The sequence below is a fragment of the Argiope bruennichi genome, chromosome 6 (genome assembly GCF_947563725.1).
Source record: "Argiope bruennichi chromosome 6, qqArgBrue1.1, whole genome shotgun sequence".
In the NCBI taxonomy this organism is placed as follows: domain Eukaryota; kingdom Metazoa; phylum Arthropoda; class Arachnida; order Araneae; family Araneidae; genus Argiope; species Argiope bruennichi.
This window is the reverse complement of record NC_079156.1, coordinates 64,366,427-64,386,234: the sequence shown is the minus strand read 5'-3', so window position 1 is coordinate 64,386,234 and position 19,808 is coordinate 64,366,427. Positions and strand designations below refer to the sequence as shown.

General features: G+C 25.3%; 1 protein-coding gene across 3 annotated transcripts in view; it reads left to right on the top strand.

Annotated features, from left to right (window-relative positions):
• Positions 1-19,046, top strand: part of LOC129971669 (solute carrier family 12 member 4-like) — a 36,538-nt gene extending 17,492 nt beyond the window's left edge. The window contains exons 9-26 of one of the 3 annotated variants that reach the window (XM_056085638.1): positions 369-530; positions 632-730; positions 889-946; positions 2,594-2,712; positions 2,957-3,131; positions 3,698-3,796; positions 5,683-5,802; positions 5,902-6,095; positions 6,837-6,916; positions 7,794-7,882; positions 7,975-8,081; positions 8,986-9,104; positions 9,342-9,429; positions 10,509-10,600; positions 12,690-12,800; positions 14,936-15,147; positions 17,172-17,305; positions 18,599-19,046. In XM_056085638.1, coding sequence (XP_055941613.1) covers positions 369-530; positions 632-730; positions 889-946; positions 2,594-2,712; positions 2,957-3,131; positions 3,698-3,796; positions 5,683-5,802; positions 5,902-6,095; positions 6,837-6,916; positions 7,794-7,882; positions 7,975-8,081; positions 8,986-9,104; positions 9,342-9,429; positions 10,509-10,600; positions 12,690-12,800; positions 14,936-15,147; positions 17,172-17,305; positions 18,599-18,690 — 2,150 coding nt within the window. In that variant the 3' untranslated portion in view covers positions 18,691-19,046. Of the gene's footprint in view, positions 1-368; positions 531-631; positions 731-888; positions 947-2,593; positions 2,713-2,956; positions 3,132-3,697; positions 3,797-5,682; positions 5,803-5,901; positions 6,096-6,836; positions 6,917-7,793; positions 7,883-7,974; positions 8,082-8,985; positions 9,105-9,341; positions 9,430-10,508; positions 10,601-10,858; positions 10,977-12,689; positions 12,803-14,935; positions 15,148-17,171; positions 17,306-18,598 lie in introns of those variants that run through there. The other 2 variants (XM_056085639.1, XM_056085640.1) reach the window with 2 other exon arrangements.
• The last annotated feature ends 762 nt before the right edge of the window (positions 19,047-19,808 follow it).

Genomic DNA, 19,808 nt, shown 5'->3' with positions numbered 1-19,808 from the left:
TATTATGTGCGATAGCTGAAAATTATTTATCTGCTTAATTTAAACTGTCATCTATTTTTTTTAAAAAAGGAAGTTACAAGTGAATCCTAAACCTATTTTTTCCATTTATAACTGATAGATTTTAGAAGCAAGTGAAGTTAGGTGGCCCTTGTAGTGGAAGACTATGCTGCAAAGGGTTTCTTAACAATGAATAAATGTAAAATCATTTAAATGGTTTTCCTTTAAGTTACTATGAAATGTGGTATTTTTTTGTGGTAAAGTGATTCATTTTAATGTCATTCCTTTTTTTAAAATTGTATTTTGGTTTTAATTCTTGTTCTCTTCTTAACAAATAATAATTTTTTTCTTTGACTTTATTTTCTCTGTAGCCAATGTCAATAGCCGATTTCGTCTACAGGGTGATTACATATCAGAAACTTTGAATCGTGAAGCTGCTAGCTCATATGGACATAAAACCTACAATCAAATTTTAGTTGATCTGACAACATCATTTACAGTATTAATTGCAATTTTCTTCCCATCATGTACAGGTATGTTTATGAATGCATTTCTCTTTTGCAGAAGTGCTTGAGAGCTCCTGGATATGTCTTTAATGCATTTTAAGGTATTAAAATATTACATTTTGTTATAGGAATTTTAGCTGGGTCTAACAGATCAGGCGACCTTGCAGATGCTCAAAAATCAATCCCTACTGGTACTATTGCAGCTCAACTTTCTACTTCAATTATTTGTATCCTTTTTTTCAATGTAATAAGTATTTTTAAAATATGTTTATTTATTATATTTTAAAAACTTGTTTCTTATTGCTTTGAGATTATTTAAAAAAAATCTTTATAATTTATTTCTTTTGATTTATAATAATGAAATAAGTTTCTTTAATAAGGTAAGATTTGTCTGGTGTTCTCCTATTTGGTGCTACTTTTAATAATCTCTTTATGCGGGATAAGTAAGTACTCATTCGACTTTCATTTCATTCTGTGACAGATATATGCAGGATTTCTAGGGATCATTCTGAGTTCCTTGAATGTTTTAGAAATTAATCTCAATTGAAAATGTTAAATGTTGGTATACCTTATCTTTTAGTATTTCAGTAAATATATGTCATTTTTATTTCTATATTTATTGGCATATTATTGTAGTTTATTTCTATAACTTATATGCATCTATTATTATTATAGTCAATTTCCATGCATCGTCCATTATCTATAGATACTAATAACTTTTTAATGTTATATGTTTTAGAGGAAAATTAAACTATTTAATTCATCTGTATACTTAAAATAATAAGAAAAACCAATAAACCAGTTGCCTAGGCCCATTTGCTTGTTCAATTTCAATAATTTTAATTTCATATGAAAGTTCATGGTCCTCTAGATATGCCACTTGGTCCAGACTGCATTTCCTTATCTTCCATTATTGAAAGAAATCAGAATTTCAAAATTTCATTACATTTTTTATGGAGAAAGTTTGATCTCTAAATATTCCATCAAGGATTATTTGTCTTTTAACACTCATCATTTTTGGAAAAAATTGAAAAAGCGAAACTTCATTGTATATTCTTTCTGAGGAAACTGTGCAAGATAATTTGTCTGCTCTAACTGCTGAATAAATTTCAAAATGTTTTATTTCATATGAATGCTAATGATCCCTTGATATCTCATTGATGGTCATCTATCCCCTTCTTCATGTTGATGGATTTAGTAAAATATAATTTTGATATAACTTTCAGCTGTAACAAGTGGAATAATTTTGCCATTTTGATGGTTGCATTAAAGGGGAGCAACCAGTCAATGAGTAGCACATGCTTGAAATAGCCATTGGATTGGGCTAAAAAAAGGGGGGGGGGATAGAAACTTTGAAACTTGATTAATTTTAGTAATAGATTTTTTTAAATGTTACTGTGATTTTACTAAATATGACTTATGAAACAAGGACTCTATATAAAAATTTAGACTTCATACTTTTTTTTTCCTTTTGGCAATCCATTTATTAACACAAGCAGTATTAAACATAATCTTTAAATCATTTTTTTCTAAATAGAAGCTCATGCTTATTTCTAATAGCCCCCCCCCCCAAAAAAAATAACTATTCATCAAAGATTAGAGTGGATGCAACTTTAAGCTAAAAATGTTTAGATAATTGTTATTTGTGGCTATTATTTGTTCTTATCTGTACATGTGTAAAATAAGGAGTAGATATATATATCAATACTTTTCTTAATAAAACTTTATACAATTTAACTCTTAAAATTGTGAAAAATTTTCTCTTTTTTTTAAAAAAAATATAAGTTTATTATTTTGGACTGCAGAAATATAATTTTATTTTTAAAATGGAAGTAAATTTGTCTTATTTTACAATTTTTAGGTTCTTTTGATCATATTGAAAACTTATTAAAATATTTCAGAGCTTTCAACTCTTATTAAAACTTTCATTCAGCTCTTTCATAAATTGCATCCTAAGCTATTTGCATTCCTTTTAAATATTAATTTGGATAAATGCTCTTCAAAATGGCAAAAATTGAGAAGAAAATAATAAACAATAGAAAATGTTATAAAGAGGCTGCATATCATAAAATTTTGAAATTACTTTTTAGATTTGGAGATAGTGTTGGAGGCAGTTTAGGTGTTGCAGATTTAGCATGGCCTCATCCAATGGTGGTGATTATTGGTTCATTTTTGTCTACTGTTGGTGCTGGTTTACAATCTCTTACAGGTATTTTCATTTTTAAAAAATAAAAAAATTATTAGTATATTTTTTATAACTGCTTCATGAACTTAAACCTGATTAACTTTTATGATTGTGAATTATCTTTTTAAGTGTCCAATTTTCTTCTTTTTGTTAAATGCAAGTCTAGATAAAATAATTTTTTTTTTGGTTTTGGTTTATGTATAACTTTCATAATTCTGATATTTACTTGATTTCTTTCTTTATTGATTGTTCTTATTATTTGTTTCAGGTGCACCACGTCTTTTACAAGCTATTGCAAAAGATCAGATAATACCATTCTTAAAAGTGTTTTCTCACAGCTCATCACGAAATGAACCGACTAGAGCATTATTTCTAACTCTGTTCATTGCAGAAATAGGTATTTTGATCGGAAATCTGGATCACATTGCTCCCATTCTTACAATGTAAGCTTTGACACATTTAAGTAATTTTCATTCAGTTTCATTAAAATTGTCGCATTCATTTTTTAAAATAAAATGTTATGAAGTCAGTCTTCACATGATTGCATTTCTTATGCATCTTATTTATGTATATAAATGGGAAAAAAATTATTCTTAGTAAAAAATATGTTTCAAATAAGATAAAATAACATTTTAGCATTTTTTATAAAAATTATGATTAGAAGATTTTAAATTTTCAGACTCTTTCTGCTTGTGATATTTTAAGTGAAAAAGATCTTATAAATATAATGTTATTTGTTGAATGTATTCCAGTTTTATATATTGATCTTATTCAAGCATTATATTTTTTACGAAATTTTAGTAAACAGTTGAATAAGCATTATGTTGCAATGTTCGTTGCCATTTGGATTTATTTATGTCCTTTGTCTTGAGATTGTCAGTAATATAGCAGCTATGTCATTACATTAAAATTTTAATTTTTTTTCACATTTCTATACTTTTAAATGTATATGATAGTTTAATTTTGCAAGATATTTGGTTTTAATTAACTTTTTTTGCTTTTATTATAGGTTTTTCCTTATGTGCTACATGTTTGTCAACCTTGCTTGTGTTTTACAAAGTCTTCTTCGTACTCCAAATTGGCGTCCTCGTTTCAAATATTACCATTGGTATAGTTTTTTTTCCTCCCTCTTCTTCTTATAAAAAGTTTTTCTTTTATGGAATAAAATCAATCAAGTTGTATTATTTTAAATGCTTGTTTCATTGTTACTTTTTTATAATTTCTTGGCTTCCATTTCTTTAAAAAAAATGTTTTTTTATTGTGTTCTCATTTTATTAATATTTTTTTATATAAAATTTAACCTTAATTACCCAAGTTATCTTTAGCTAGTGTACCTTGTTTTAAAAATTTTAAATAATAACCCTCATTTCTTCTCCACCTTAAACAGTGGAATGTTTTTTGCTCTTATCATTTTAAATATTGGAATTGCAAATATTTTTTAAATATTCAAACAAAAATTGTATGGTGTTAGTGACCATTTGTCATGTGCAGCATTTATAATGTTATGAAAAGTAGCACTGCTCTAGAAAAAAAATTAATGTGCTTTATTTTACAAAACTAGATTATCAGTTGTTGTAAGTTGTTAATGCCCTTGATTGTATATAAAGAAAGTTATTTTCACAGTGAATTATTTTCTACCACTAAATGATTAATTGCTTCTATAACAGTATCTAGATTTTAATAATACCATGATTTCTGATATTTTCTGTTATTAAATGCCTAGTATTGCTACAATACCAAAAAAAGTAAAAAAAAAAAAAAATCAAGAAGATACCAGTACATTTAAACATCTATAAAGAAGGGAAAATGCAGGAAATTTTAAATTTCTTAGTTTATTCATCTATAAAGGACCAATATCTTTGCACATTTCAGGAATAAAAGATTCTTTAACTGATCTAAAAACTGTGTATGATGCCATAAACATTTATGGAAGTGTTTTAAATATTTCAATCTAAGAGATTGGCTACATTATGCAAAAGTAGCACATCACATTCACAACAATTTTATAAAGTTATAAAAAAGCAAAGCAAAAAAAAAAAGCTCAGGGGGTGGAAAGAAAAGAGTGAGAAAGAGAATCCAACAATCCACAATGCCAGCTCTGCAAATGAAATAGTTGCAAAGTTGTTTTAAAAAATGATACTCGTGGCTGAAAAATCTACCGAAATTCATGTTCAAATATATAAATTGGTTAAAAAAATCTTTAATTTTTTTGTTTCGTTAAGTAATCTTAAAATGGTTTATATCATGATAACATTATTGTTATTTTGGGTTTTATTTCACTTCAGTCTTTAATTATTCATGATATAACTTTAAATTAGAGAGCTTGTGGTAAGTGATCAATATCTCTTGTCCCTTTAACATGTGAATCTGTCTTGCAAAATTTGACGCAATAATAAAGAGAAATTATTTTTATTTTTTTCTGAATGTAAATATAAATATTTATTTAATATACTATTATTTTAGATAATATTTGAATCATTGCTTACATCCCTTTGCTTTTTCCACTGGTAATTAAGGGGTATTTTTATTATTCTATTGTAACATATGAATGCTATTTATGCACTTCCGTGATTGTAATATTTTTAATTTAAAAATACTGCATATACATACAAGAAAAATATGGGAAATGTTTTTTCTTGATTTGAATATCAGTCCTTTAAATGTTTGAAAATATCTCAATTTTTATCATCAATTAAAATTGTGGGCTTTCAGTTTTATCTTTATAAAGATGTTTGTTTGGAGATGTAATTTTGTTTACAGCATTCTAATATGATTTGGATTTTAGTTTTTAAATATTCATGTTGTCTTTTATTAATTTATTTTCAAAATTATTATAACTTTAGGTTGTACTTAGATTTTAAATTAAAAAATGTTAGACATTTTTTTTTATGTATATTGACTGTGTCTGCATTCAAAATGTATCAAATTGATATTATAAATTTATATATCTTATATTTTTTGTCAATTAAAATGCTTTTTTGTATTTTTTCTTAGGTCTTTATCTATGGCTGGTTCAATCTTGTGTTTAGTCGTAATGTTTCTCAGCAGCTGGTATTATGCTCTCGTTGCTATTGGTATTGCTGGTTGTGTTTATAAATATATTGAATACAGTGGGTATGTGATTTACATATTATTAAAATACATGACACTTGCTCGTTTTTTTTTATTATTTATTTTAATTATATTACTCTAATCAAAATTGGTACCTTATAGAGCAGAAAAGGAATGGGGTGATGGCATTCGAGGTTTAGCTTTATCTGCAGCTCGTTACAGTCTCCTGCGATTGGAAGAAGGCCCGCCACATACCAAAAACTGGAGACCACAAGTTTTAGTCCTATCTAAACTTGATTTGGAATTAAACCCCAAATACCCCAGAATGTTTTCATTTGCTTCTCAGTTGAAAGCTGGTAATGAGGCTGGTTATTTATTAATATTTTATTATGTAATGTTTGCACATTATGTTTTTTATGGCTGTTATTCTTGATAATTATCGAAAATTAAATTTTTAAAAGTTTTTAAATGTCAGAATTAAGGAAATGATAAATTTAATCAGATTCTAGAAAAGTAGTTTTAAAAGCCTTCTGAAATTGTGTAGTGTTGCTTTAGTAGATTTTATTGCAGTTTTAGACTTATTAATAGACTTAGAATCATCTGTCTCTTTTTAGGTAACATATATACATTTAATTTGATTTGTGGTGCATTTTTGTTAATAACAAAATTTGTTGATAGAATATTTTGCTTTTTGAAAAATATTGTTTTTTAAAGAGGTGCTTTATCTTTTATAACTGGTTATGAAATAGGTATATGATTATTTTATTTATTTGTGATAATATAAAGTGGCATGAATAAACTTGAAAATTTTGTTTTGGGGACTTAAAATACCTACAAACCTTCAGAAATAATTAAAATCAAAGAATTTCATCAATAATTTTTGCAGAATTTTAAGTTTTAAAAGGCATTTTGTGAATTTTTTAAAGCATTACTAATTTTTTTTAAGTTTTCAAAAAAGGTTTAGCTTTTTAAAGTATTGGAAAAACTGTTATAAATCACATAGGACAAAACCAATTTTATGCTGTGAACATACTATAAACTTTTTATTCCCTATCTGAGCTAAATTAATTCTATTTATTTATTGTCAATGTTTCTAGGAAAAGGATTGACTCTGGTATGTTCAGTAATTGAAGGCTCTTTTGAAAAAATGTATAGTGAAGCTCAAGCTGCAAAATTGGTATGTATTTAAACTGATTAAATCAACTTACTAAGTGATATCAAATTTCTTGTGTACTTTAAAATTTTGATCCATATTTGCTAAAAGAATATTGTATGTTTTAGAAAAATAGCATAAGATTGATGTAAATGATTTTTCTATTTGTAGACAAACCTTCCCCCCCCCCTTTTTTGTGCAAATATTAGCTTTAGAATCATTTGTTATCTAGAAATAAGTTTATTTACTTTAAAAAGTTTTAACATCATTTTAGTTATTCTAAATTTCAGTTATATTTGTGTAGAATTCTTAGTGTATGATTCAATACTATATTTGTAGAAATGATAATGCAAAAATTATAATGAATAAAAATTCTGTGAGAAAAGTCATTTCATTTTAATTTCAGAAGCAAATCAGAAATATGTTCTTATTTATTTATTCATTATTTCTAACAAAGAACCCTCTAATGTAGAATATTGTGTACCTGCTTAAGAATTATTTGAAAAAAAAAAATGTAATTAAAGTTTTTATTTAATTATGAAAAAAAATTGTTTTTTCAGCATATAAATTTGTGATAAACAATAACTTTTCTTAGTTTGAGAAGTTAAATAACCAGTTCTGAAAACATTTTTTTTTTCATTGGAATACTTGCTTATATAGAAATCTATAGATGAAGATTGCTTTAAAATGTTATAAGCATTTTTTCAATCATTTTCTTGCTATTGCTTTTATGAAGGTAAAATATTGAATAAGTTCTGATATATTATTATGAATGCTTGTATATCCAAACATCAGATTTTTAATAATTTTCCACTTTTTATATTTGTTCTCATTAATTTTTAAAGTTTTTTTTTTGTATTAATTTATTTGATAAATTCTAAAGTTATTTCTTTATTTCTAGAGTTTGAAAAGAGTTATGGATGAAGAAAAAGTGAAAGGTTTCGCCGATGTTTTGGTTGCTAAAGATCTGACTGAGGGTATTTGTAACTTGTAAGTTTATTTCTGTTTGTAATTTTTTTCTCCCATATTTTATCAGATAATGTACTGCTTCATTTAAAAAAAATGTGGGGATCTCTCTTTAGGATCCAGACTGCTGGTCTTGGTGGATTAAAACACAATACCGTAATTTTAGGTTGGCCATATGGATGGAGACAGAGTGCAGATGAAAAGCAGTGGAGAGTGTTTTTGCGTGAGTTGACATATATTAATTTATGTGCAGTTCATTTATAAATATAATACATTTTTACAATTAACATTTTATTTCCTAGCAGCTCTTTCACCCAATTTGTGACATTCCTAAAACTAATTGCTTAGAAACAAACTGTTATGTTTGGCAAAAATATATCAAATTAACAAAGAGCAAATAAGTTAAAGGTTTTTTTTATTGTTTATTTTTTTTATTTTCATGAGGTGTTTATTGAAACTTTTGGATACTTTGAACTTATAAATTTTTCATATGTGAATTTAAAAAAAGTGGAAACTTTTGTAAAGATTAAACCTTCATTGATTAAAAGGCATTTGCAATTTACTAATATGATTTAAAATTATAAAATGAACCATCAGAATTTAGCTGAATGTTGTTCATAATGCTTTGAAAATAAGAATTTTTTTCTTAAAATTACTAGCATATTGTAAAAGTTATTACTCGTATTTACCTATATTTCCTTTCTTTTAAACACTGTTAAAGTTAAGTTTCAAAAACTTGTGCCAATAAGTAGAATCAGCTCTTAGAAATAGAGAGGCAAGCTTTAAGCCTAGGCACTCCTTATAAATTGACCTGCTGAGCACCAAGAATTAAGATGACATTTCTATTATTTAATTATTTTAGTCATCAATCAATTATGGATATAAAATTTCCTTCAATAAAAAGAAAGAAAAAAACTTTTAAGAGGCAAAAATGCTTTCATCCTGTTAACATTTTCAGTTACTTCAAATCCTTCTTGCATAAGTTGTAGTTAATTTTTAAAATATAATTTAATTATGTACTAATTAATTAAACATTTGAAAAGGATATTTAGCTTAAGAATGCATTCTTTATTGTTCTCTGTTCTTGATAAATAAAATATTTATAAATTCTCAATTGCTTCTCTCAGATACCATACGTAGTGTCCAAGCCAGTAAAAATGCACTTCTTGTACCAAAAGGAATCAATCTTTTCCCAAGTAATAATGAAAAGGTGTCTGGAAGCATTGATGTTTGGTGGATAGTCCATATCCTTTTTTAAACTTTAATTTGCTGTATATATGATTAATGCTTTAAATCTCTCCTTATAAAGCTGTATTATCATAAATTTAAATTTCATATCTATCCTGCTACTTTTTAATACAGATTTTCTAGATCAAGGATTAAGGGTTAGTAACTGCTTTTGTATCTTTTATGAAATTAAATTTTATATATATTTTATATTGTTTATTTCTGCTGTTGAAAAACCTTAACTGAAATTATACATGATGGTGGCTTATTGATGCTTCTGCCTTTCTTACTGAAACAACATAAAACATGGAAAAACTGCAAATTGAGAATATTTACAGTGGCCCGTATCCTTTTATTTTTATTTCTACTTTTTATCATAACATTATTTTTTTAAATTTGATTTGTTATAATTAGAGCATGGAATTTTAGTTATATTTTGAATACTATACAACAATTTTAATAATAAATTATCTTCAAAGATAATTAATTTGCTGTAAATTTTCTTTTCCCATAGTTGTAAATTGACTGGATTAAAAATTTGCATTTTTTTAAAGATATAAAAAATTTATAACTTGTAAGTAAGATAATAAAATATTAACCATATAATATTTCATTATTTTACTGTTTCGAAACTAATAGAGATTGCACTTCTTATGAAATTATTTTTTATTTTAAATTATATTTGTATGCAATATATTAATAAGTTTGCTTAAAAAATATATTGTAATTACATATAAATGTATTTCATATGATATGCAAAATTATTTCAAAATGGGTTTATAATTATTTTTAATCTTTGGTGTTTGTTTTTTAGGCAAAAATTTTATGTTAATTAAATAATTGAATGGTAACAAATGTGGCATATTTTGAGATCAAGTTTTTTTTTTCTTTTATTAATTGCTCTCTGTAATTTTTATTTTCCAATAATTTAATAATAGCAACTTTGAATATACTCTAAATATATTTTTAATGTTAAAATATTTTGAAGTTCTTCTAATTAACTGAGTTTGTACTGTAGCAACTACACATATAATAAAAATTCATTGATTCTTTTAAACATTATATTTTTATGATCAATTATGATTTTCAAGTGGGGTAAAAGTTTACTGTATTTTATGAAAGAGATAAAAATTAACTGTAATAAAAAAATTTGAAATTTAGTGAAATTTTAATTTTGCATGTTTGTGAGCAATAGAATATATATTTATTGATTATATCCAAATTCTTTGATTTTATATTTAATTATATGAAAATTTAAACAACAAAATACAGTATATGATTTCTTTTGTTGTTGTTTCATTTTGTTGTTAGAAAATGTCTAATGATTGTATTTTCTGTTTTAAATGCTAAAACTGATTAAAAATAGCTAACATTTACTAAAAGAAAATTGCAAATTGAATTATAAACCTGAACTTTGTAAAAGAACTGGAAGATAATAGTATACAGATGAAGAAAGATCTTGCCAAGTTTTTATACCACTTAAGGATAGAAGCTGATGTTGAAGTTGTTGAAATGGTATTATTTTTTATATATATATCTGAAGCTGAATTAGAAAAAGTTAAGAATTAATTTGTAAATTTCTATTAAACGGAATTACTAATAAATATAACATGAATGATTTACTTTTAAAATTAATATTTTGAACTATTAAAACTCACTTGAAATTTTCAATGTGTTACCAAGTGTTTTATATTTTTAGTTATTTTTTCCTGTCCTATCTTACTATTTTATCTTCCATTATAAATGTCAATCTATATACACACTTTATTTTAGGTCTGCCTCTTGATCTTGGGCATGACTCATTTCAATTGCAGATATGCTTATTGGTGCACAATTTTGTGCTTGACTAGAAATAGCTTTTCCTTTCTATTAACCTCTCTCTCATTCTGTTGTAAGTCTATAAAATTCTTCCTCTTTCTTTCTTTCGTTTTTCATGTTTTATTTGTGTTTAGCATTTTTGGTTTTTATATTTAGTACATACTTCTTTCTGATATGCTTTTGTTTTTTTATGCTGAAAGTAAATCTGAATGCCTTTTTTTAATTTATTTAATGGGTTTTGACTTGCTGTGAAAAACTTGGATAGTTAATTATTCAGATTTTAGCAAAATCTGTTCTAAAAAAAATCTAAAAATGTTGTTTATCATTTGTAAAAATAAATACATCACTATGTATTAAAGTCTAAGACTGTATAACTTGTGATAATTAGAATTGTAAATGTTCTTCTCTAAGTATATGACTTTCCTGTTCAAAATTATGGACTTTATTTTATTGAGTATTGTTTAATAATGAAAAAATTATTTTCTCCCATTCATGTCTTAATTAAAAAAGAAATGTTGGATGAGGAGTGCAGAATAAATAAAAATAAGAACAAAATACTTTTACTGGTTTAATATATTTTTCCCTTCCATCCATATATAAAAGTAATAGTTTAAAATGTGTCCTCTGATTATAAAAGAAAATTGTTTGCAAATACTCATTAATATATCTCAAAGTTTAAAATTGATATATATATATATATATATATATATATAATATATTAACTATTGGAATGAAATGAAAAGGAAATAAATCTATTTTAAAAATATGAATTCAAAATTTGATAAATGGTAATTATTACCACTTAAAAGAAATGTAAATTGAATGATCTATCAAATTTTTTATATTTTTTTCTTAAATTTCAGAAAACATTGGAATTTCTATTAAGTAAAAAATTAATGTTAGAAAGGAAATGGCATGGTTATATCTTATACTATGTTTTAAAACTACAGCTTTTAAATGTAAAGCAAATTTAATCTGAATGGTGATTATGTTTGATTTATTTTCTCATTTAACATAATATAAATTTTAACTTTCTGTATTTTTTTTAAAAAATGCCATTTTAAATTTAACATCTTATTGAAACAAAAAGCTGAAGATTTAGTCAGAATTATCAATGTGAAGTTAAGAAACACATTTTATGAAATGAAAATTTTTATTTTAAAATTTGACTTTTTACATTGAATCATTGTATTAGAAATAATCTTTTATGAACTATAAGCATTATTTTATTTTGTGTTTTGAAATCCTATTTTCTTCCCACATCCATACTTTTTAAATGTGAGATATATTTACTAGTTGATCATTTGTTTAAAATTATATATATTTTAAATCTTATAAAAGGATAAGTATAATAAAGGGTATTATAACTTGATTTTTCAAAAAGAAATTCACTCGAAATGTTAATTCTAGAGATTTCCTTTTAACTAATATTAAAACTTATATTAAATACCACTAATTAATTAGTTGAATTATCCATTATTAAATTTCACTAATATTAAAACATGAATTGGATTTAATTTCCCTGACACAAACCATAATTTAACTTTTTTGCTAATGGGCTCAAACAAATGATTTCTGTGAAGAAATTATCAAAATCAAAATTTACTGAATGTTTTAATTATTGATTCTCATCATATTAATGGCTAAGTTTTGTTGAAAAATTTGCACCTTTAATTTGTATTATATATTCAACAAAATGTAATAAATATGTCTTCAGAAGTGAATTCTTAATAAGTTTTGTACCTCAAGCTTTATTTGCTAATAAGTCGTACTCATTTTTGTACAGATGGATAGTGACATATCTGCATATACATATGAAAGAACACTTTTAATGGAGCAAAGAACCGAGATCCTGAAACAGTTGAAGTTATCTTGCCATGGTTCTTCTTTTACTGATGTAAGATTAGATTTATCATTGTTTCACTTTTTTTTGTTTTGTTTATTATGAACTTATTTTTTTTTTTAAATGACAAAAAATGTTAACAAGAAATATATTTTTTCCTTCAGGAATTTAATCTGTTTATACTATTTAAATTAAGAAATAGTATAACAGATTAAGAAATAGTATAAACCATTAATTTTTTTATTAACAATTAAGTAAAAAAAAATGTAATAAGTAAACAAAAAATGTAATTAGTATGAATCAAAGAAATTTATAAAAAATCACTGAAAGAAAGAAAAGCTTGATGAGAGATATCAATAGAAATACAATTTAATAAACAATTTTAAATACAGTAAATGTCAAAAATAGAAATTACTATCCGATTCCTATCATTACATTTAAAACAAATCTAGACAATAACAACAAAAAATGGGATTCTTTGACTTTAGAATATGACTAATGGGTAATATATGCTTGATGAAAATTATTTACGAGTTTGAAATATATATTGATTTCTTAGACAGGTGTGGGAGTGGAGGAGTATATTGTATTCATCTTATTATGTGTCTGAAACCAATCCATTATATTTATAGAAATAAGAACAAAAAATGGGATTCTTTGACTTTAGAATATGACTAATCGGTAATATATGCTTGATGAAAATTATTTACGAGTTTGAAATATATATTGATTTCTTAGACAGGTGTGGGAGTGGAGGAGTATATTGTATTCATCTTATTATGTGTCTGAAACCAATCCATTATATTTATAGAAATAAGAACAAAAAATGGGATTCTTTGACTTTAGAATATGACTAATGGGTAATATATGCTTGATGAAAATTATTTACGAGTTTGAAATATATATTGATTTCTTAGACAGGCGTGGGAGTGGAGGAGTATATTGTATTCATCTTATTATGTGTCTGAAACCAATCCATTATATTTATAGAAATAAGAACAAAAAATGGGATTCTTTGACTTTAGAATATGACTAATGGGTAATATATGCTTGATGAAAATTATTTACGAGTTTGAAATATATATTGATTTCTTAGACAGGTGTGGGAGTGGAGGAGTATATTGTATTCATCTTATTATGTGTCTGAAACCAATCCATTATATTTATAGAAATAAGAACAAAAAATGGGATTCTTTGACTTTAGAATATGACTAATGGGTAATATATGCTTGATGAAAATTATTTACGAGTTTGAAATATATATTGATTTCTTAGACAGGTGTGGGAGTGGAGGAGTATATTGTATTCATCTTATTATGTGTCTGAAACCAATCCATTATATTTATAGAAATAAGAACAAAAAATGGGATTCTTTGACTTTAGAATATGACTAATGGGTAATATATGCTTGATGAAAATTATTTACGAGTTTGAAATATATATTGATTTCTTAGACAGGTGTGGGAGTGGAGGAGTATATTGTATTCATCTTATTATGTGTCTGAAACCAATCCATTATATTTATAGAAATAAGAACAAAAAATGGGATTCTTTGACTTTAGAATATGACTAATGGGTAATATATGCTTGATGAAAATTATTTACGAGTTTGAAATATATATTGATTTCTTAGACAGGTGTGGGAGTGGAGGAGTATATTGTATTCATCTTATTATGTGTCTGAAACCAATCCATTATATTTATAGAAATAAGAACAAAAAATGGGATTCTTTGACTTTAGAATATGACTAATGGGTAATATATGCTTGATGAAAATTATTTACGAGTTTGAAATATATATTGATTTCTTAGACAGGTGTGGGAGTGGAGGAGTATATTGTATTCATCTTATTATGTGTCTGAAACCAATCCATTATATTTATAGAAATAAGAACATATGGAATATATATATATATATATATATATATATATATATATATATATATATATATATATATATATAAAGAACATATAATATATGGTTTACGGCAGTTTCATCTGCTTTTAAATGAATATCAAAATATTTATATGATTAGAATGTATTTATATATGAAAATATTCAGTATCTTGAGTAAGTTTATTATTTCATTATTTTCTAATTTTTGCAATCTTCTTTTTTGGAAATTTGGCATAAAAATAAATGTAAATCCAAAAATAAGATGAAAATTTATAAGAATTGCCATTTATAGGTTCAGAATATTGTTGATCATCACCACCATCAAGCCAGTCGAGTTGGATCAAGGGTTCGGTTTAATGAAGTTACAGAGGAGATTAAGGACATTGAACTAATCGATGTTGCTGATGACAGTAATCAAGAAAATCCTCCCAATTTGGATGATAGTAATGCTAGTGGTGAAGGAAATCAGAATGAAAGCTTTGACAAGCTTTTGACTATCAAACCGTGAGTGATTGTGCTAAAATTATATTTAAGATTAGAAATTTTTATTTCTCTATATTCAACACCATATGCTTTCAGCAAAAAGCTTATTCATCAGAAGTGTAATTTTTGTTTAGTTTCAATTGGGTCTCTTGTGTGTGATTTCATTATATTGTTAGCTTTAACTAAAAGAATTTTAGAATTTAGTTTCTGCTTTTTGCTGCTTTTTAGTAGCTTTGTACCTGCCTTGTTCATTGACTGCATGAACATTCTTAGTAGAGACAAAATAACATTAAAATGACACTACTACCACCACCACAAGAAGATTTTGTGTGTAATTCTCCAAATAATTCTGACTCATTATTTCTCAGCAAAACCGACATACAGATTGACATTTACCTCTTTTAAGCAGTAACAATAGTTTTTTCATCAAATTTTAGAACTTAAAACTTGTTCAGTCTTTTATCACTCTGTATAGTTTAATTTCTTTTTATATAATACTTTTTTATTGTTATCGAAGCACAATCTGAATTATTTTGTCATTTAGTATTGTGCACTTTTTCTGACTTTGCCAAAGTAGTTTTGCAACAATTAAATCACTGCATTTGCTTTTAACAAAATGTAAGATTTCTGTGCTTGTAAATTTGAACCATCTCGTTTGTTCTATTCTCATAAATATAGTTTTTTTTCACTACATTTATGAATTATTTTTATTATTTTGCATAATATAGTGAAATATCAACTTCTTGTATTTTTAAATGTATTTTAACACAATTATTAATTGTGTTAAATTAATTAGAAAAAATCAATTATTTTAATAGCAATCATAAAACATTGATAACAGCCAACCAATCCTGTTCCAGGATATAACTGGCATCTGTGGAGGGATTCTATAAAATCAAGATGACTTAAAATATTGTGGAAACTTTTATTCTCAATAGCTGATTTCAAATGCATCAAAACTATTCTATAATCAGCTGAATCATGTTAAATGGCATTCTTCAGATTATTAACCCTTAAATTTTCAGTCCTTATATGAAATCAAATCTTGTGTATATCCATGACTGAATTATCTTCCCATTTTGTAGAATTATTTAAAGTGTTAAGAGTCATTGCATTTCTAAAATGTAACTTTCTAAATGTAGCCAACTATTTGTGATTGGATGTAGGTATGTAGTTGCATATTTTATAGATTATGTACAATAAGAACTCTAAATCTTTATAATTATCAAGTATATGAAAATATTATAGTGCTTTTTGGGACCAAAAAAAAAAAAAAAACCTGCAAATATAATGAACCTGTCAATTTGACAAATACCCAGAAAAATAGGTATACTTCATACAAATGTACAACATTTGAGGTCCTTGAAAAAAGAAAAAAAAAATCAGATAAATATATGTTTTGGTGAATGCTTAATAATCAATTATTACCAAATAATTGTTTTCTTGCATGTGTTATATTAAAATTATGGAACTCATCCATTATTACCCATTATTCATCCATCCATATTAATGGGAATAGAAATGCCTCAAAATATACCTTAATTAATAGATAAGGTTTAGTGATACACTTAAACCTAAACTGATAATTTTCATTCATTATCATTTTCATGGTTATAGACGCATACTTCAACTGGATTAAAAAACATGCCATATTCTAAATTTTTTTCTTCATAAAATTGAACTTTAAGGTAATTATAAATGTCAGAAAGAAATAAGAAAACGGGCTTTAATTAATTTTAAAATTTCAGAGACTAAGTAAAGAATTTCTCAATCAGAAGCAATTCAGCATTAAAATCCAATTAAGATGTAATTTTTATGCAGACATTGTAGCAGTTTCATAATATAAAAGCAACATGTTTAAATCTTTAGGAGAAGTTGTAATGCCACATCTGATGTTTGAAATTTAAAAGAGAGTGGTATAATATGTAATCAAATATTGTAAAAATTTTTTTCCCATAAGAGCTCCACAATTTCGGTGTCTAATATATTTTATCAGAATTGTTTCAGCTTATGTGAATTTTTAAAATCTTTGTGTCCTGTTTTAGAGATGAAGCAAATGTACGTAGAATGCATACTGCTGTCAAATTGAATGAAGTGATTGTTGCACGATCCCACAATGCCCAGTTAGTCATTTTAAATCTTCCAGGCTTGCCAAAAGCATCTTCAATCAAAGCTAATTGTATCCTTTTCATCATTTTTTTAGTATAGATTCTCTATATGTAAGTAGAGTAATCTAAAGTTAATATTTTTGTTGCTTATCTTATAATCTTATATATTCTACAGATAAGGTTGATCAAGTTTTTAATTTTTCATCTAAATATATAAATGTTACATTGGATTGTGCTGATATTGTTGTCATTAATATTTCTCTAATTTTAGAAACAGCCTGATTATTATTTATGTAAGATCATCTTATTTTAAGGCATATCATGAAATTTAGATAGAAATTGATGGTAAATTATAGCAGTTCATTCATCCATTTAAATAGGCAGCAGTTTTTAGTATTGCTTTTCTTCTGAAGAATAGAATCAACTATTCAATTCAGATAAAAATGAAACTTGTATAAACTATGATTATTGAGTTTTATAGCAGTGAAATGATAAAGGCGAAAATAATAATATTAAAGTGAGGTGAATGGCAGAATTGGATCTGATACCTCATTTCCTAAAACTCAGAAGGAATAATCAAGACTGTAAATAATTTTTTTAAAATTAAAACAATATTAATATAGCAGTAATTAAGTATTTAAGAAGCAGTGAAAATCCAATGAGAGCACTTTTTCTTGTTTACATGGATTGTTTGAAATTCTTTGAGTTTTTAAAATAGATGCTTTTGTTTTTGAAGCAAGATAGAAAATAAAAATCTGTAATCTATTGATTTTTTTTTTATTTTAGGATATAGGTAATTGTATCCAAGTTATTAGTGCAAAAAGAATTGTATGTGAATGTTTGATTCTATTCCAGAGCCAGAATTAAGCACAATTGAGAATAGTGATGAAAATATGTAATTTATTAAAAATTATAAAATATACATTTGCTGTTGTTCTTTAAGAAAAAAATAAGATGTGGCTTTCTTAATCATCTTTTATTGAACAACGTTGAATTTGTCTCAATTAATTATCCCATATAATTTTTTGATTTATAATGCTATGTAGTTTATTTAAATTAATCTATAATTTTTCATATAAATTACAATATTAATTCATTGCAAAAGAATTTGGATATGTTTACAGTTGCTGTATCTAAATAGTGATTTTAAAAATACGGACATAGAACACTTATTTGGAATATGTTCCATGTTTTTCTAGCTGTGATGATAAATATGAACAGATTATCCATTAAGTGGATTTTGAGACCTGTTTAAAAATCATGATCATGTAATGCTTTACTTTTATTGAACTTTTTGAGAAATTTGATTTTGAAAGTAAATGACTAAAGGAAAAAAACAAGCTTTGTACCTTAATTTTTAAAAGATATGGAATTCCTGGAAGTTTTAACAGAAGGCTTGGAACGAGTACTGATGGTCAGAGGAGGAGGAAGAGAAGTGATAACAATCTATTCTTAACCTGAGTGTAGCAGAATTATATTGCTTGGCTTCTTAGTTGCATTTTTCTTTCAAATCTGTGATTCTGTGCCTGATCTTTAATGATCTCCACCTTTTTATGAAACCACCTAATATCTTCTAAAAGTATTAATCTGATGTTTAAAAATTTTTACTAGTGAAATCTATTTTTTACATACCATTTGTTATTTGTTTATATAGTTAGCATTTAGAGAGCACTTTTTTTGTTACTAGTTATTTATAATTGCTAATCATAATATTTATTACACATATTTCTAAAAAAATCACTTGCCAGATACTTTGTACTTATTATTTTACTAAGTTTTGCATTTTTTCTGCATTTTTTTCTTATGCACTGAACAAATAACTATATAACTTACAAATGTTGTTACTTACATGAATTCATTTACTTAAATAGATTATGAATCAGTTGCATTTTACTTGTTTTTATTGAATTATGTGCATTATTTGACTTAATATCTTTAACCTTTTGATATTCATATTTAAATCTCAATGATATCAACAGATCAGAATGCAAATTTGTACTTTTTTTTTTTTTTTTTGAAAACTATGTATTTGAGAGAAAAAAAATAAGTGATCATGACATATCTAATATATATATATAAAAAAAATATAGTTGAGCTCTCTCAATCATTAATTTTTTTTTCATCGCTTGACTTCTGTCACTCCATAAGCTTTTTTCTGATACTTAAGAGTCCTCTATGAATGACATGTATATAGTTTAATCTTATTAGATGGTAGTTTTTCTCCTGTAGACAATTCAGAAGAATAACTAGTCTGTTTATTGATAAAAATGTATAGTTTCATTCATCATTTCATTTTATATCTTAATTGAAAAGCATCAAACATAGTGTGTTGTTGAATTTTATTTGTCTGTGTTTACTTATTCATAAGTTGAAACTGTTAAAATTTTCAATATATTTATTGAAGATCTGTTGACTTTTTTTTTTTATTACTTGGTATCAAATCAAGAAAACATTGATATTAAGTGAGTGTTTTCAAGTTAATGTATAATTCTAGTTGGGCAATTTATTTCCTGGAGGTCTTAGATGAGATAGAGATATTACTTTTTTGTGTCCATTAAAAATTTAATTTGCCAT